The sequence below is a fragment of the Melospiza melodia genome, chromosome 6, assembly GCF_035770615.1.
Source record: "Melospiza melodia melodia isolate bMelMel2 chromosome 6, bMelMel2.pri, whole genome shotgun sequence".
Taxonomy (NCBI): domain Eukaryota; kingdom Metazoa; phylum Chordata; class Aves; order Passeriformes; family Passerellidae; genus Melospiza; species Melospiza melodia.
In genome coordinates, this window is record NC_086199.1 from 64,230,899 (window position 1) to 64,247,101 (window position 16,203).

The 16,203-nt window shown below is 53.4% G+C and overlaps 2 protein-coding genes across 7 annotated transcripts; one reads left to right on the plus strand and one right to left on the minus strand.

The window, feature by feature from the left end:
* The first annotated feature begins 2,698 nt into the window (after positions 1-2,698).
* On the plus strand, positions 2,699-9,198 carry IRF7 (interferon regulatory factor 7). Of its 3 annotated transcripts, none has more exons than XR_010028053.1 (11): positions 2,699-2,843; positions 2,917-3,079; positions 3,311-3,637; positions 3,795-3,840; positions 3,946-4,050; positions 4,139-4,321; positions 4,436-4,561; positions 4,716-5,087; positions 5,248-5,366; positions 6,060-6,377; positions 7,646-9,198. XR_010028053.1 is itself a non-coding variant. In XM_063158723.1 (11 exons), exons 1-11 carry the CDS (start codon positions 2,821-2,823, stop codon positions 6,204-6,206), a joined length of 1,530 nt encoding a protein of 509 aa, XP_063014793.1. In that variant the 5' UTR covers positions 2,699-2,820; the 3' UTR covers positions 6,207-6,440. The 3 variants fall into 3 exon arrangements, 2 of the variants coding, with proteins under 2 accessions (XP_063014793.1, XP_063014792.1); XM_063158723.1 differs by lacking the exon at positions 7,646-9,198 and having other exon boundaries at positions 3,311-3,473; positions 3,555-3,637; positions 6,060-6,440; XM_063158722.1 differs by lacking the exon at positions 7,646-9,198 and having other exon boundaries at positions 6,060-6,440.
* LOC134419479 (malignant fibrous histiocytoma-amplified sequence 1-like) lies at positions 6,647-15,637 on the minus strand. Of its 4 annotated transcripts, none has more exons than XM_063158720.1 (10): positions 14,731-15,637; positions 12,888-13,767; positions 11,989-12,280; positions 11,395-11,581; positions 10,291-10,481; positions 9,703-10,190; positions 8,378-8,535; positions 7,724-7,883; positions 7,209-7,279; positions 6,647-7,108 (listed from the first exon to the last, which is right to left on the minus strand). In XM_063158720.1, exons 1-10 carry the CDS (start codon positions 14,747-14,749, stop codon positions 6,939-6,941), a joined length of 2,616 nt encoding a protein of 871 aa, XP_063014790.1. In that variant the 5' UTR covers positions 14,750-15,637; the 3' UTR covers positions 6,647-6,938. The 4 variants fall into 4 exon arrangements, with proteins under 4 accessions (XP_063014790.1, XP_063014789.1, XP_063014791.1 ...); XM_063158719.1 differs by having other exon boundaries at positions 6,647-6,786; positions 7,002-7,108; positions 12,888-15,637; XM_063158721.1 differs by having other exon boundaries at positions 12,154-12,280; positions 12,888-15,637.
* Between the last annotated feature and the right edge of the window lie 566 nt (positions 15,638-16,203).

A 16,203-nucleotide genomic window follows, 5' to 3' on the forward strand; every position in this document is an offset into this window, starting at 1 on the left:
TTTTTTCTTTAAGGTGCCCCATTCCTGGCTGCTTTTTGATTTACAGGGAGGGTCCCCAAAAGAGACCCTGATGATAAAACTTGTGGGATTTCAGCTTGCCCTTCTTCCTGCAAGGAATGTCCTGGAAAATGGGTGACTTGTGGCTGCAGGAATGTGTGTGGGTGCAGGTTTGTATAGTGGGGTTAAGTTTGGAGGAAAATTTGGTGCAGTGAAGGGCTGAGATTCAGGGAAAGCTCTCCTTGTCCTTCAGGATGCTTTTAAAAACTTCTTTGTAAAACTGGCTCTTTCTCCTGAAATCTCCAGCTCTTCTTCCACTGTGCAGGAGCTGGTGGCCTAAATGAGGCTGATTTTTGGCTTCCTGGACATGTCCCTGAGCCAGCAGGACTTAGGGAAGTGGCAGAGGATAACAGCTGTGGCTGTGCAGGACAGGTACCCCCCTCTCCAGGCAGGCAGGGTCCTGCTTGCAAAAAAAAAAAAAAAAAAAAATTAAATGGGAGAATTCCCATCAATTGAATTAATCACTTATTAACTGAAACCACTCTGCACTGATTGCAGCATTGAGGAATGAAAGTAAATAAACACGCCTCTGCTCCCCTCCCTGCAGGTGCTGCTTGTCCCTGGGGCAGGAGCCAGCAGCCAGCACCACTCCTTGTTCTTCCCACTGGCAGAGGCTCCCTCCTCCCACCCGGGCCCTTTCCAGCCTTACCTCGTCCATGTCAGCCTTGTCCCCTGCTCCCACCCTCACCTGGCTCTCCTGGCTCCTGTTTGGCTTTCATGGTGCTCACTGCCCTTAAATACATTTTGCTGGATCTGCTGAATGCCCCTCTCCTGGGTTCAGGTGCTCAAGCCAGTTCTGGCTTATGGAATTTCCTGCAACAGAAGGATGAAATTTCCTAAAACCCTGGGGGAAAATTCCTGGAAAATGAAAGGAAAAATCCTGGCAACCAAGGGGATAATTCCTGGAGCAGAAAAGGAAACCATCCTAGAAAGCTGAATATCCTGGAAAACAAAGGGGACAAGACAATTTCTTTAAGACAATGTAGGAATTTCCATCTGAGAACTAGGGGCAAGTCCTTGAAAACAAAGGGGGAAATATTCGGGGAATTTCTAGAAAGCAATGGGGGAATTTCCTACAAGGCTATAGGGGGGATAGCCTAGAAATAAAAGGAGGGAAATTCCATGAAAGCAAGGAGGAAATTCCCTCAAATACCTGGGAAATTCCTGAAAAGCAGAAGTGACATTGTGTAAGAAAGTAACAGTGACATTTCCGAGAGGGAAAATTTCCCAGAATGCAAAGGAGGAACTGGTGGTGCAAAAGGGGAATTGCCTGGAGAGGATGAATGATACTTCTTGGGAAAAAGTTTCTTGCTTCCCAGTGTGAGGAAAATCCACAAACACTAGAGGTTTTTTCTCTCCAAAAAGGAGGCAGAGGAGTTCTTCAATTTTATTCAAATAAAGTGAGAAACTCCACCAGGCCACTCACCTGTGGCATTTCGTCTGGAGGTTTCAGAGGGGGCACCCTCCTTTTATCCTGAACTCCCGGCTGCCTGCTGCCCTCTCCCTTTCCCCATTGGCTGAGGCACCAGGAAGGTTCAGCCTTCCAGAGCCACCTCCCGCCTATCCCACCTTGAACCTACCATTTTACCCTAAAGTTCAGACCCTTGTCTCTTTCAGGAGCAGATCTGCCTGAACTTTGCTACACACCTGCTGCCCAAAGTCAGCAGAGACATTGGGACACATTTCAAAGACATTAACACCCAACCTGCACCCAGCAAATTGTTTGTAAACACATGAGCTTTCCTCTCACCAGGGAGTAACAGTCATGTGGAAGTTTCCCAGGAAAGGAATGGAGATCCATCCCCTAAGGGGAGGGAAAAATCATAGGCAGGGATGGAGGATTCTAGAAAGCAACAAAGACATTTCCCAAGAAACAAGGAGGAAATAGCCTGCAAAGCAACTGGGAAATTTCCTGGAGAGCAACGGGGGATTTTTTAGGAAGGAAGTGGGGAATTTCCTGGGAAACAACAGGCAGTGTTTTGGAAAACCATGCAGAGTGCCTAGTAGGCAGTAGGGAGTTTCTGGGAAAAGAAATTTTGTCAAAAACAAGCTGCACACTGGGAAAAAGGCTGCAGTCCCACGCTTCAGCCCCACTGTCCCCTCCACCCCTTCCTGGTCCTTGAGTAAGGAACCTCTCAGGGAGTTTGGGTTGTTTCTGCTGCTCCCCACAGAGCTCAAAGGGCTCAGGGAAGAGCCGGGCGGTCGCTGCTGCTGCCCTTGACCCCCATCCTGTCGGGGCCATGGGCTGCTTCGCCTCTGCCTCGGTGCCGAGCGCTGCCTGCCGCACTTTGGCCTTTGTTGGTTTGTCATTTTTGGCAACACGGCCTTGGCGGGCAAGCCAAAGCAGTAGGGAGAAGAAGTATTAAAATAAACATCTGGACACGGCCCGGGGGTTTCCAGCTCCGGGAAGCCCCGGCTGGAGCGGGTGCGACCGACCTCCCGCGCTGCGGGATTCCCACGCTCAGCTTTAGGTCCGGTTTATTAATTTTAATTAGAGCTACTCTGGGCAGGGCCGTGCGCTCGGTGCGCAGCGGCGCGGCCATGGCCGGGGCCGGGGCATCGCTCGGGCACCTCCGGCAGCGGCGGCTCCGCCCCACCGGGAGCGGCGGCACTTTCACTTTCGGAAGGGACACGTGATTTCCAGGAAAACGGGAGGGGCGGATAAAGGATCGGGAAAGAGGCGGCCGCCCCCAGCACTGAGGTCACCACCCGGCAGATACGGCACGGCACGGCACGGCACGGCGGCTCTGCGGACCCGGCACCATGGCAGCGCAGGAGAAGGACGGGTAAGCGGCGCCCAGGACCCCCGGCCCGCCCCGGGTGGCCCCGGTTCCCCCCGGTGACGGTCCCCGCCCGCAGGGAAGCCCAGAAGCTGCGGTTCGGACAGTGGCTGCTGAACGCCATCAACAGCGGGAGCTACCGGGGACTGCGCTGGATCGACTCTGCCCACACCATCTTCCGTGTCCCCTGGAAGCACAACGCCAGGAAGGACATCACCAGCAGCGACCTGGAGGTCTTCAAGGTGGGTGGCAGGAGTGTCGCCAGCAGGGACGTGGAGATCCTCAAGGTGGGCGGGGTGGGGGTCGCCAGCAGCAGCCTCAGGGTCTTCGAGGTGTGTGGGGTAGGATGGTGACCAGCAGCAAGCTGAGGTCTTCAAGGTGGGAGCTGGGGAGATGGGGGAAGACCAGTCATCCCTGGAAACCTCCCTTCTCATGGAGCCAGGGACCCCACGTTCCCCTCCCTGCACCCCCAGGGCTGGGCAAAGGTCAGTGGGCGGTATGAAGAAGGCTCTGAGGACCCGGCCAAGTGGAAGACCAACTTCCGCTGTGCCCTGAGCAGCACCCACTTGTTCAAGCTGGAACAGGACCATTCCAAGCGTGGTGATGACCCCCACAAGGTCTTCTCCATTGTCTCAGGTGAGCCTCGCCCCATGGAGGGGCTGTGTTGGATGGGGTGGGCAATCTCAGGGCCTCCCATCCCTGGTGCTCTCCTTTCAGCCACCCTCCAGGACAGCAAGGACGGAGATTCCAACATCCCCAACCCTGTGGTGGACCAGAAGGCAGCACAACAACAGCTGCAGGTAGCTGGGTGGGCACAGCAGGCCGGGGAGGTCCCTGCTGCCACTCGACAAGCATTGCTCCTAAGCTGCAGCCCAGCACCTGGCCAAAATGTGGGCTGGGGGAGGCTGGGTGCCTGGCAACCACAGCGGTAAGATTCCATTCTCCTTACCTTTCCAGCTGGAGCTCCACCCCCAAGACATGGCCTCAGCCATTGCTGTCCCGGGTAAGCACTAGTCCCACAATCTTTTTTGGGGGAGGACACCCACTAGGCTCAGCTGGGAGTGATTTTGTGGCTGTGAGACATCCTACCCACTGTGCTCCCCCTCAGGAAGCACTGAGCCCATAGAGCTCTCGATTCTGGAGGAGCTGCTGCAGCAGTGTGACATCTCTCCCCGTGACCTTGACTCGCTGGCCCCATCCTGGGTGCCCGCAGGTGAGACCAGCTCTGCTCGCGGGGTGCAGGGTTGGTGACTGCCTGGGTGAGTGATCCCAGCACCTTCCCACACGTGGTTTCCCTGCAGGGGACACTCCCCACCAGGACATTGTGCTCCAGCCTCGCCAGGACACCCTGCTCCAGCCTTACACAGACACCAGCCAGAACAGCTGCTTCCCTCCCACGACATTTCCACAGTGGGTGCCCACGGTGGAGCAACCCACCTTGGACACCTACCAACCAATGGGCCTCATGCCACCAGAGGAGACAGGTGGGTGCCGTGGGACAGGATCTGGCCCTGGCTGTGGGAATGCCATAATGGGGTGGGAACAGGCCAGGGTGGCATCTGGAATGGTGATACAGTGCTGCTCATCTCCAACTGCAGGGGCCATGCCACCGCCGTGCCACCTGATGGAGGGCACGGTCCCCATGCAGTATGCAGTGGAGGCGACAGTGTTTGTGCCCACCGCCAGCCCCGTGCCACAGCCACAGCTGCTGGTGGATAACACAGGTGAGGGTTATCAATTATTAATAGCTATAAATGATTATTAACAGTAATTAACAGTTATTAACAGTTATTAGCAGTAAATATGCTTGGGGGGTGCTTTGGGGAGGGGGAACGTTTCGGTTTGGAGGATGCAGCTGCTGATCACTTCCTGGTGCAGATGACATCATGTCCATCCTGGATGTCACCATCTACTACCGGGGGAAGGAGCTCCACCGGGAGGTGGTGAAGGGCAGCCGCTGCCTGCTGACGTACCAGCGCCCCAGCCAGCCGTGGCCCTGGCACGTGGTGCACTTCCCCAGTCCCGCCGGCCTGCCCGACCGCAAGCAGCGGCGCATCACCGAGGAGCTGCTGGGCATCGCGGGGCTGCAGCTGGAGCTACGCGCCCCCAAGGTCTTTGCCACCCGCCGGGAGAAGTGCAAGGTGTTCTGGGCCTTGTCCCGGCAGCTCGAGGGGGGCGAGGAGCCCCCACCCAACCTGCTCTGCCGGGACCAGGAAACGCCCATCTTTGACTTCAATGAGTTTTGCATAGGTGTGTAGGGGTGTCACGTAGTTCCCCGTGTGTTTTTACCTGCCCAGCCTGGTTTGGGGCTCATGGGAGCCAGCCCCAGCATGTTACAAGCATCCAGACCCTCCCAGCCCCTCTGTGCCCCCAGGCTCACCGCAAAGCTGAGCCCTGTTTTGCCTCACAGAGCTGAGGGACTTCCGCAACGGCCAAAGGCGGCGATCCCCTGACTTCACCATCTACCTCTGCTTTGGGCAGGCCTTCTCCAACGCCAAGCCTAAGGAGTCCAAGCTCATCCTGGTCAAGGTGCAGTAGCCAAAACCCACCACTATCCCACTGCTGTCCAGGGAAGGGGAGAGACTCATGGAGGCCAGGGGAGCTGGGACTCTGGGTGTCTGAGGAGGGGGACCCTCGAGGTCGAGTTGGGTGGGAGATGGAGGGACTGGGTGCCTGAAGAGGGACCCCTGGGGACTGAGGCAGGTGGGATTCTGGGTGCCCAGGGATGGGGACTCCTAGGTGATAGAGAGGTGATGGAGTTTCCTCAGGGACTGGGCAGGGGGAGCCTCAGGGGCCAGGGGAGGCAAGTTCTTGGGTGCACAAGGAGGGAGGCCCTCAGTGTGCAGTGGAGATGGAGATTTGGGAGCTCTCAGGATCTGGAGCAGATGGACATCTGGATACCCAAGGTGGGGGTACCTTGGGGGCTGAGAGAGGTGGGGGAATTGAATGACAGGGGAGGGAGACCCTTGGTGCCATGAGGGGCTGCATGACCAGGGTGGGAACCCTTGGGGACCAGGGAAAACATGGGTGGAGAATGGGCCAGAGAGCACTCAGGGTCTGGGTGGGACGTGTGGAAGGCAGCTGCCCAGGGACAGGGACCCTCAGGGGTTGGGGCAGACAAAGGGTGCCCCAGACATCTTCTCCCTCCAGGAGGAGAGGGCCATGCAGGTTTTGCAGCTATATCAGGCAGCTGCCCCTAACCCTGATGTTTTGCTGCTGCAGCTGGTGCCCAAGTTCTGTGAGTACTGGTACGAGCAGGTGCTGCAGGAGGGAGCCTCCTCCTTGGACAGCCGCACCATCAGCCTGCAGCTCTCCAACTCCTTCGACCTCATGGAGCTCATCGAGCAGTACAACATGCAGCTGGGCTGAGCCCTCCTGCCCCGCTCCCCATGGCCCTGGCACGGGCAGCAGGACCACTGGGCATGCCAGGCTCTGCAAACCAGCACCCCCCAACCTGAGGACGACTTCATGACCAGTCCTGGAGCTCACACATTCCTTTTCCTCTCTGTCAGCTTCTAGTGGGTGTTTCTGTGGAGTGTGGTAATTTACAGATGTATTTTCTTATTTTTTCCAACTTAAAAAATATATATATATAGAAATGTAGTTCTGTCTTGCCTGGATATCTGCCTCTGCTATTAGTCTGAAATCTTCACCACCCCCTTCTACCCCCAAAACCATGGGAGCCCGTGCCCAGCCTTGTCTCAGCAAAGTCCCTGCTGGCAGGGGTGGGCTGGTATCAGAGAGCTTTAACAGCACCTTCTTCCCCTTAAATTTGAGTGGATGAGGTGACTTCCCAGTGTGAAGGGATGCATTTATCAATGCATTTATTCTCCTGCATAAAGGCTGCAAACATAACTCACAAGGAGAATGTGTTGAGGACAGCTTGGCCTGGGCTAAACAAAAGTAATTCTTCATTGAGCACCGCCCAGAGTTACTCACTGGAGATGTTCTGGAAAAATAAGGCAGTAAGTACAACATGGAACACCCAGACCACCAGCTCAGTGGTGCAGAGGGGGTGGCATCTCAGGGAGGAGTGTGGAAACCAGAGGGCTGCCTGAAGATGGGGTGTGCCCTCCCCAGGCTGCAGGCAACTGCACCCCCTCATTTCAGGAGCCTGGCCATCACTGCTGGTCCCTGGGCAAGGAGGGGTAGCAGTGTCCTTACCTGCCGAGTGACCTGGATGCTGCTGGGCCCAAAGGTGGTGGTCCCGTAGCTTGTCACGTAATAGTGAGCAGAGGGCTGTGCTGGGAGCTCCTCCAGTGGCCTGGGTACTGTGGGAATGGGGCACCCTTAGCCCCTTAGCCCCATGAAACCCTCAGCCCTCTTTCCCCTTAGCACAGCTGTGGCACAAACTCGGGACACTGGGCTCACCTTTGGGCAGGAGCAGCTCTGCACCAAAGCGGTGCCCACACGTCCCACAGGTTTTAATGTCTTCCTTTGTCCTGTGGAGGAAAAAGCCCAGGAAAGAAGCAGCAGGAGCTGCTCTCAGCACTTCCCATGGAATGTGATGCCAGGGCTAATGGAATAGGTTTGCTCTTCCCACCCTGACCTGAGGTGCAGCTGTTGGTGGGACAGCTGCTGCCCTCCCAGGTGCCTGAGCACCTTCAGCTCCTCATGAAACAGGGACATGTCCAGAGTGAGCATTAGGTGCCTGAGCCCCAGAGTCTCAGCTTCTTCACCTTTCCCTCCATGCTCCAATTTCCCACACCAGTAAGTGTGAGCACCACATGGGACACGAGCTGCTACGGTTGGGAGAAGGGCACTGTGGTGCCTGGTGAGTTTCATGATTAATTTCACATGTCTTTTAGAAGCTGACCAGGCTCACCAGCATTGCAGTAGTGACCACTGGGTCCCAGCCCTGCCGGGAGGGCACAGTGTGTACGTACGTGGCACCTGTGCCATCCATGTCTGGCCAGAGGAACTCTGCGGGGCAGCCGGACGTTCGGCAGGGAGACTTCACACACACGTGCAGCCCCGGCCACTCCTCAGCGAGCTTCTGGGTGATGAGCACAACTGCCACGAGGAAATCCCAGGCAAACTGGAACCCTTCCAGGCAAAAAGAGAATGTCTCTTTCTTACAGCCTCCAGCCACAGCAGCCCAGGACATTCTGTGGTGACCCACACAGCCCACAGCCTCAACTGTCAGACTGGCTCCATCCCCAGTTAACCAAACATCCATAAGGAATTTAATGATACATTGGAAGAGCTCCCCAACTTGGGTGGCCCCTTTTGCTTATCACTAGAAGATCCAGCCTTAGACTGTTCTCTGCTGGGGCCTTCTGGGGAAGGACAACCCATTTGCTCCAGGATGAGAATGAAAACTTGGCATTCCACTTTCATGTGATATCTCTAGAAGAGTCCTGAACAAAATTCCATGGATAAATGGGAAACCTTTAAGTGGATTGCTGGTGGACCCAGGCCAGGTTAGGGCATGTGGCAGAGGCCTCCTGGGACACTTCCCATAGGGTTGGAGGTGGCAGGAACAGAGCTAAGGAGACACATGGGGTTGGGAGTCATGAAATACGGATCAGGGATCTTACCTGTCCTTTCTGATGGCTTTCTGCTGCGGAGCTCCAGGTAGCTGTAGGCCCTCTGGTTATTCTCTTTGATCAGCAGAGGTTTGCCATTGCATACAAGCAGGCAGGTCACCTTGGCCACCCAGTGTGTGGAATAGAAGGAGCAAGCTTTCACCAGGAACCTACAAGGAAATTGCCCATGGCTTTTATCACTTTTCTCCTAGCTTATCCCTAATGCTGGAAGAACTGGAGGGACTTGAAAATATGAACCAAGTTTCAGTAAGAACAGACACCAAGTGAGGACCTTCCCCTACTGAAAGCTCAAGCAGCAAAAACAGCCTCTTAAACCAAGAGATTCTTCCAGAGTTGGCCATCTTGTCCTGGTTTTGTCTGGGATGGAGTTAATTTTCTTCCTAACAGCCGGTACAGTGCCATGCTTTGGATTTAGGACAAGAATTATGTGGATAACACACTGATGTTTTAGTTGCTGCTGAGCAGGGCTTACATCAAATCAAGGGTTTTTAGGTCCTCAGGCTGCCCTGCCAGCGAGGGGGCTGGGAGGGGACAGCCAGGACAGCTGACCCCAAATGACCAAAGGGATATCCCATATGGAGTGGCATCACGCTCAGCATATAAACCTGGGGGAGAGCTGGCTGGGGGACCATTGCTTGGGAACAGGCTGGGCATGAGTTGGTTAGTGCTGAGCAATTGTTTTTTATTTGTATCACCTGTTCTTCTTGGGTTTGATTTCTCTCTTTGCTGATTTCCTTTTCATTACAATAATATTATCGCTATTACTGTTATTATAATAATTTATTTCAACTATTAAACTGTCTTTATCTCAACCCATGAGTTTTCTTACTTTTCTGATTATCTCCCAGTCCAGCTGGCGAGAGTGAGTGAGTGGCTCTGTGGTGTTTGGTTGCCAGTTGGGGTTTAACCACACCACCATCAGATAAAACTCTAGACACAAGTCCAGAAAACCAGGAGAAGTTCCAAAATCTGGTACAGTTCCAACACCCATAGAAATTGGAACACTCTTGGGTGAGACTGCGAGACCTCTGCCTGCCTGGATGGACACAGATTAGCCAAACACCCCTTGAGATGAAAGGGGAACCAGAAGGAGTGTGGCCTTTGCTCACATCCAGGCAGTGAACATCACAAGGGTTTCACCCAGGGCCCTACACGTGTGAGGCACAGCTGAGCAGCCAGCCTGGGATCTTGACTCCCAGCCTCAGGCCTCAGCAGACACAGTCTCAAGAGCCAAGGACTTGCTGAGAGTCATCCTGGTACTGCACCAAGCAAACTCAATCCCACCACCTCACTGATGGCCAGAAACCAGTGCTTACCTCTGGAAGAAGCCCTCAGGTATTTCAGGTGAGAAGTAGGCACGGATGTGGAGGTCCTCGGAGTGATCTCCTCCCCAGACCTCAGACACTTCCTCTGTCTGGTTCAGATAGGTTGGGAACAAGTACCAGGACTTGCCTTGGCTCTGTGTTGTCTCCCATGGCTTCCCAGGCACAAACTCCCTGGCCTGTGGGTTGAGTGCCTCAGTGTGCTTCACCTCCATGCAGAGCTCAAAGTGCTCCAGGAGGCTGAAGAGCTTCCCTCTCCCTCTGTGAGGCCTGAGTCCCATGATTTCCTCAAAGACATCCCGCATGCCTTCCGAACAGAGCTGGTGCTTCACCAAGGCACGCACAGCCTGGTGGCACAGCATTGCCTTGGACTTGAAGGTCCACACCCAGTTGGCCCTGTCTCTGATGGTGGCGTGTTCCCCGATCAGCGTGTCCACAGAGATGCTCTCCAGCTGCTGGACGAGCTGGTGCCGCACCAGGAGCTGCATGGGAAGAGAAGGAGAGACAAGGTGGCAGTGAGAGGAGCCCAGCAAAGCTGCAGAACTTGGGCTCTACAGAGATGGTCCCGATCCCCACTCTCACCTTGAACATGGTTATCAGAAATGTAGGCTGGAGGAAGACGGTGCTTTCCAAGTGCTTGATTTCCTCATACCACACGACGAGCCCGATGCGGTGGAGGTACCGCAAGATGTCCTGGAGGAGCTCTCTGCTCAGGCTGGCCAAGTTCTCACTCTGGGAGAGTTTGCTGAGCAGGTACTGGAGGTCCATCATGCCTAGAGGGAGATGCAGGAGCTCAGCATGCATCTATCAGACACAGCATTCCAAGGCAGATGCTTCACAGAGCCACCAAACACCCATGTCACCTATGCCATCCCTGGGGAAGTAGCTGGGATCAGTGTGCTTGGTGACCGTGACCAAAAATGTTCTGCCTCTCCTCAGCTGTCCAGCTGACACCCTGAAGCTCCCACAACTTTGCCTTGCCTCAGCAGTGGGAACAGCCTGCCAGGACTTTCTGAAAAACAAAGCTAATACTGTTTTTTTTTCCTGTTTGAGGAAGCAAGTTTGTTTCTAGCCAGAAAACCTCAGACTGCCAGTTAAACCTCAGAGTGCCATTCAGCAATGTAGAGAGGCAACAAAATCTGACTTATGTCCACAAAAGGAAAGCATTTCCTCCTTGTTCTATAATCTTACAGTGGCCAGAGGGGCCAGAGATGTTACTGGGAAATAATTAATAAATGTCACAGGTGGAATTAGTACCTGCTTTAGGTGTATAAGCAAGGGGCTGGAGCTGCCTGCTGGCTCTGCTAAGTCACAAGACACACGGAAAAAAGGTCTAGGCAAGCGTAGGGGCCATTAAATGAGGTTAGCAGGATGTAGATTTGAAAACCACATTGCATTAAAGCTGTGGAGTTCCTTCCTGCAAGATGCTTTTAATTGCTTTTACAGGGAAAAGGTGAGAACGAAAAACATCACTGGAAAGCAAGAAACCAGACTTGTGAGGCGTGCTCAGCATGAACACTGCAAGGTCTTCAGCAGTGACCCCACTGCCACATAAACAGGGCCAGAGGGTGCAGCAAGCACTGGGGAGCCCCTACCCAGTTCAGGACAGCCCTGGAGAGGGCCCGTCCCAGGCACGGGACAGAAGCTCCTCCCAGAAAGGCGTGGCAGAGGTGACAGAGCGCTCACCGTGGTCTGCCACCTCCTCGCTCCCTGCAATAGCCGCGATGGCAGCTTCCACCTGCCGGTAGACGGGCGGCAGCACTCGGACAACCTCCGGGAAGAGCTCCTCGTTCCTCACATGCTTCAAAATAGTGGCCTCGAGCTTCCTGATGGCACGGTGATCCGTGCAGTTGACAGCAACGAAGTTTAAGATCTGGAAAAGAGGAAGCATATACCTGACAAAAGCACACCCAGAGGAGTTTTTCAGCCTGTGAGGTAAAGGAAGGACCTAAGGCCCATGAGGTCACCAGGGTGAGAGAAGCCACTGGCTCAGCTTCAGAGGCACTTCCTTCACACCTCTGTTCTAGAGCAGTTCCTGAAAATCACCTGGTCACCCCTCACACTCCTCCTCAGGCACTTGCTACAAGCCACAGGAGGAGATGCCCATCACCTACAAGGACAAGGACCCTGCAGGTCACAGCCAGGGGTTACCACGTCCACCCCAGCCTGGGGAGGGGCTGTAGCAATTGCACCAGGTCCCCTTAGCCAGTAGCACACTGGGCTGCCAGAGACAGCAGGGTGACCTCAGCCAGCCAGAGCCCAGGATAATCTCAGCCCTACGGTTAACGTGCAGCTCTCCATCTCCTTCAGCCTCTCCCACTGGTCCACGTAAAACTTGGGCTCCTCACTGCCCTCCAGGTTGTCGATGAAGTGAGCAAGGTTGCTCTTTCTCTCTGCCAGCATGGCTGTGATCCTGGCCATGATGTCATGTGTCTTCTCTGCTACCTCCTGCTCCTGGCAGCAGTCCACATGGGTTCCCACAGGAAGCACCACTGAGTTTGGGACTCGCATGGACAGGTTGTTGATCCAGAAACCAACGAGCTCCTTGAAAGTTTTGTCATTAGTTTGGTACCTGGGGAAAGGAGAAAAAGAAAATCTCAAATTCACATCTCACCCTCTGGATCTCCAACCAACTTCCACCAGTACAGGCCTGACCACACACTCTCCTGTCCCAGGAGCTCACTTGGACAAGAGCTCAGATCTCAGAATCTGAGATACAGCCCATAGACATGGGCTGTATCCAAGCTCATCCTTCAGTTCCCCATCCTTAAGCTATGGGGTATAGCAGAGCCAAACCCTGCTGTGGACAAGAGCACCCCTCTGTAGCTCCAAACCCAAGCCCCATACTCCCTCCATGTTCAGGGAACACCACAGGATACAGAAGGGATCACAGGGATTTGCTTCTTGCAGAAAGCAAGTCCACTTAGATGAGGTTCAGCTGTCACATAAGGACTTGATACTTATTTCAACCCTTCCAAACAGATGCCTTTGGCAAGGTCATGACAGAGCTGGTGGATTAAAAGCAAAATGGGGAGACAGAGAGCCAGCTATGCCAAATGGTGAGAAGACCACGCCTCAAGGTCCAGTGGAAATGGTGTGAATTTGTGCAGTACAAAGTTTTGCCAGCTCCTTTTTAGTTTTCCCACTCTACCGGGAATCCAAACCAGCTCAGCACTTACATGTGAAGATTGATGACGAGGATGACAAGCGCCTGTGGGGTGATGAACACATGGTGAGTCATGTAGTATTCCAGCTGGCCAGCAAAATCCCAGAAGAGAAATGTGAAGTCCTCAATCTGGAACTCACTGATCTCTATCCCAACTGTTCGCTCTTCCTTGGGCACCAGTTTGGATCGCCCTTGCTTCAGGCTCCTGCAGATGGTGGACTTCCCTGCCAGCGAGGCCCCCAGGAACATGGTCTTGACCCTCTTGTCCTCCTGCCCCGAACTATGCCGAAGCTGGTTGAAGTAATTCCGGATCTGCCGAATGCCACCAGCACACACTTCACTGGGCGGCTCGCGGAGAGGGTTCCCGCTGGCCTTAAACGTCTTCAGGGACTGTCCCTGGAAGAGCTCCCTGGGGAGCTGGCGGAGGGCGTTGTTCTGCACATGGAGCTCCTGTAAGCGTGCCAGCTGCAGGACGGGCTGCGGGAAGGTGCGGAACAGGTTGTTGGAGATGTTCAGGTACTGGAGGCTGCCCCCACAAGCTGCCAGGTCCCTGGGGAGGGCACACAGACGGTTGTTGTTCAGCCGCAGGTGCTTAAGCCTGGGAAGATGGGAGAAAACCCCCTCTGGGATGATCCGGATTTGGTTCTGATTCAGCTCAAGCCTCTCCAAACAGACCAGGCTCTGGATTTCATTGGGAAAGTCCACAAACTCGTTCTTGGACAGTATCAGCTTCTTGAGATTGCAAAGCTTAGAAATGCCAGTGATGCTCCTGAGCTTGTTCCTGTCAAGGTCAAGGCTCTCCAGCATGGAATTGCTCAGGACTGAGGGAGGGAGCACACGCAGCCTCTGGGTAGAGAGATTCACTTCATGCAATCTGTCCTCCTGCTCCTGACCTGGACATGTGGGACAGAGAAGGTGGTTAAAAGAGACTTTGATCTTTGGAATTGCAGACCATTTTTTCTTTTTTTGCATGATTTTGGGATAATTTTGGCCAGCAAGGAAAAGCAGAGGAGCTGGTTGAACAGCAACCACAATTACTGCTTGAACAGCTCCTGTGTCCTCTCAAGAGAGGAACTGAAGCTGAACATCTTGGCTGGAACTGAAGATGCAAGAACAGTTCACACCAGATGTTGACCTGCAGCCCCAGTGTCACATTAACAGATTTGTTCTCATGCTTTGAGCTCTGCAAGAGCTGCAGCCACAGATGCATCTGCCCCAAAACTGGGTTTTCTAATCCCAGCAGTGGGCTGTGGGGGCAGAGCCAACATCAGGACAGCTGCTCCCCAAATAACTTGCCCAGCCCACTCGCAGCTCGACCACAGCTATGGGGATGCACTGAGGCCAGGGCCAGCAAGTTCAGACACTTCCTCTATCACATCCTCCCCCCTCCAGACGATGCTGTGATTCCCTGCAGGGATGCTCCCAGCCCTGGGAGACTGGGCAAATAACACAGGGATGCTGGGGTTCCCCAACAGACAGGGAACACAGGCAGGGCCTCAGTGATGGCTGAGAATGTCCCCAGACAGAGAGTGTTTAGGGAAGAGAGATTTGCAGGTGAGGAGAGCGTCAAAGGGATGGGGATCACACGATACCAGAGCAAAACATGGTTAGATTTGCTTTCCTCTCCCTTTTTCACTTCCTCCCATGACGCCAAGCATGGCATCCCCTTATGCAATGCACCCATTGGAGTGACTGACTCATCACTTCTCAGCATCACCACTGAAACGTGGGATATGCTCCAAGCCCAGCAGGAAAGCAAGCCTTCACCCTCTCCCACACGCCCAGTCTCTCCCTCAGGGACAAGCCAAAGAACTCCCACCACCACTGAGCAGTGAAGAGCCAGGGCAGCTACTCACAGGCTCTGGGCTGGGCCATGACTGCAGCGTGGCCCCAGCTGGATCCTCCCGGCGCTCGCCTCCCCCTTTCACTTCCTCCTCTGGTGCCGCTCCCGCCTCCCCCAGCTCGGCCAGAGAACCCCACCCTCTTTCTCCATCCAACCTCAGAGCAGCTCCCAAGAACCTGAACATTTCCTGGCCAGATGGCAGGGCCAGGGTTATGTCCCAAAAGCAGTACTGGAGGTCACCTATGGGACAACCATGGTGGCAGAGTAGGTCCTGAGTCAAATTGCTGGTGCAGCATCCCTCCCTGCCTGTGCTGAACAAGCTTTTGGCATCACCACACTTCCACAGGAATGAAACCTAAAAAGAGGTTATACTGTTACCAAACTACTGCATGTATTGAATAAATAAGATTTCTTCCCTTAAACAGGTAACAGCATCTGATCCAAGAGGGCCAGTCAGAAAGGGGAAAAAAATCCAACCAAGCAGTATACAGAGTACATTGTTTTCCAGAACACACCAGAAGAGGTATTTTTAGGTATGTTTCTCATTGCCTCTCCCAGGAGGCAGCTTACAATTTGATAATTTTATTTTAATGGCAGACAGAATGAAAGAACCAGTATTCTTGTTCATGTAATTTCAGTAGAAAGTTCATGCAGAAGGTGTAATTTTCTGTCTCAGCACTCCTCAGGCAATGGCAGGTGCAGAGGTAACAAATTTAACAGGTCTTACAGTGCAGGCACTCCTAACACATCCTGCAATAGGCTGCTCTCTTTACTGCCAGTTCAAGGGTAACATTAAACAAGAATTTAAAGCAGTGAAACAGCCTGAGGAATGAAATAGACTGACACTATATTCCTGGTAGACAGTGTAGTTGCTTCTATTATTTGATCAATTTTTATTTTTCAATTATTTTTCCCACCACCTACCCTTTTTCATTCTGTATAGAGACAGGTTATGGCAGAATTGCTCCTCTGAGACATTCAGAGGTGTCCAATTCCCAGCCTAAATGTATGCACAACTAGATCACATTCTCTCATTCTTGTGCCAACAGTGTCATTAAAGTTTCTGAATTTTTATTTTGTCAAGAAATCTATCAGCTGTGTTTGTATTTACAACCCCACAGCCATGTTCCATATATCTATTCTAGCTCCAAGTTTAGCTTGAAAACTTCTCTGCCAGCTGTTCTTCTGCAGTTAGTACTGTGTCTTTTCCAAAAATCTGGAAAGCAACTCCATAGTTATCACTTTCTTATGGTCCATCCAGGCTGCACTTCCACAGAGGAAGCATACAGAATCAATGGAGATTAACTCCAAAATGCTCAGGATTCATCCATAAACACTCCTCTAGCACAGTGAGTGACAGGAGTGAAGCATTGTGCCAGTCCATACACTACTGGTATATAGGCTTGTTTTGTTTAAATAGTAAAAAAATAAACTCTCCAAACCAGTTCTCGTGAAGGGAAAGCCAGCTTCTGAGTTGTAACTTACT

Excerpts from the sequence above, each read along its gene's own strand:
- IRF7 (XM_063158722.1), top strand. The coding sequence starts at position 2,821 with ATGGCAGCGCAGGAGAAGGACGG. Across the intron at positions 3,638-3,794 it reads CAGCACAACAACAGCTGCAG|CTGGAGCTCCACCCCCAAGA; the intron begins GTAGCTGGGTGG and ends TTACCTTTCCAG. Across the intron at positions 4,051-4,138 it reads CCCATCCTGGGTGCCCGCAG|GGGACACTCCCCACCAGGAC; the intron begins GTGAGACCAGCT and ends GTTTCCCTGCAG.
- LOC134419479 (XM_063158718.1), bottom strand. The coding sequence starts at position 13,846 with ATGCAAAAAAAGAAAAAATGGTCTGCAATTCCAAAGATCAAAGTCTCT. Across the intron at positions 10,482-11,394 it reads CGAGGAGGTGGCAGACCACG|GCATGATGGACCTCCAGTAC; the intron begins GTGAGCGCTCTG and ends ATCTCCCTCTAG. Across the intron at positions 8,536-9,702 it reads CCTGAGGGCTTCTTCCAGAG|GTTCCTGGTGAAAGCTTGCT; the intron begins GTAAGCACTGGT and ends ATTTCCTTGTAG.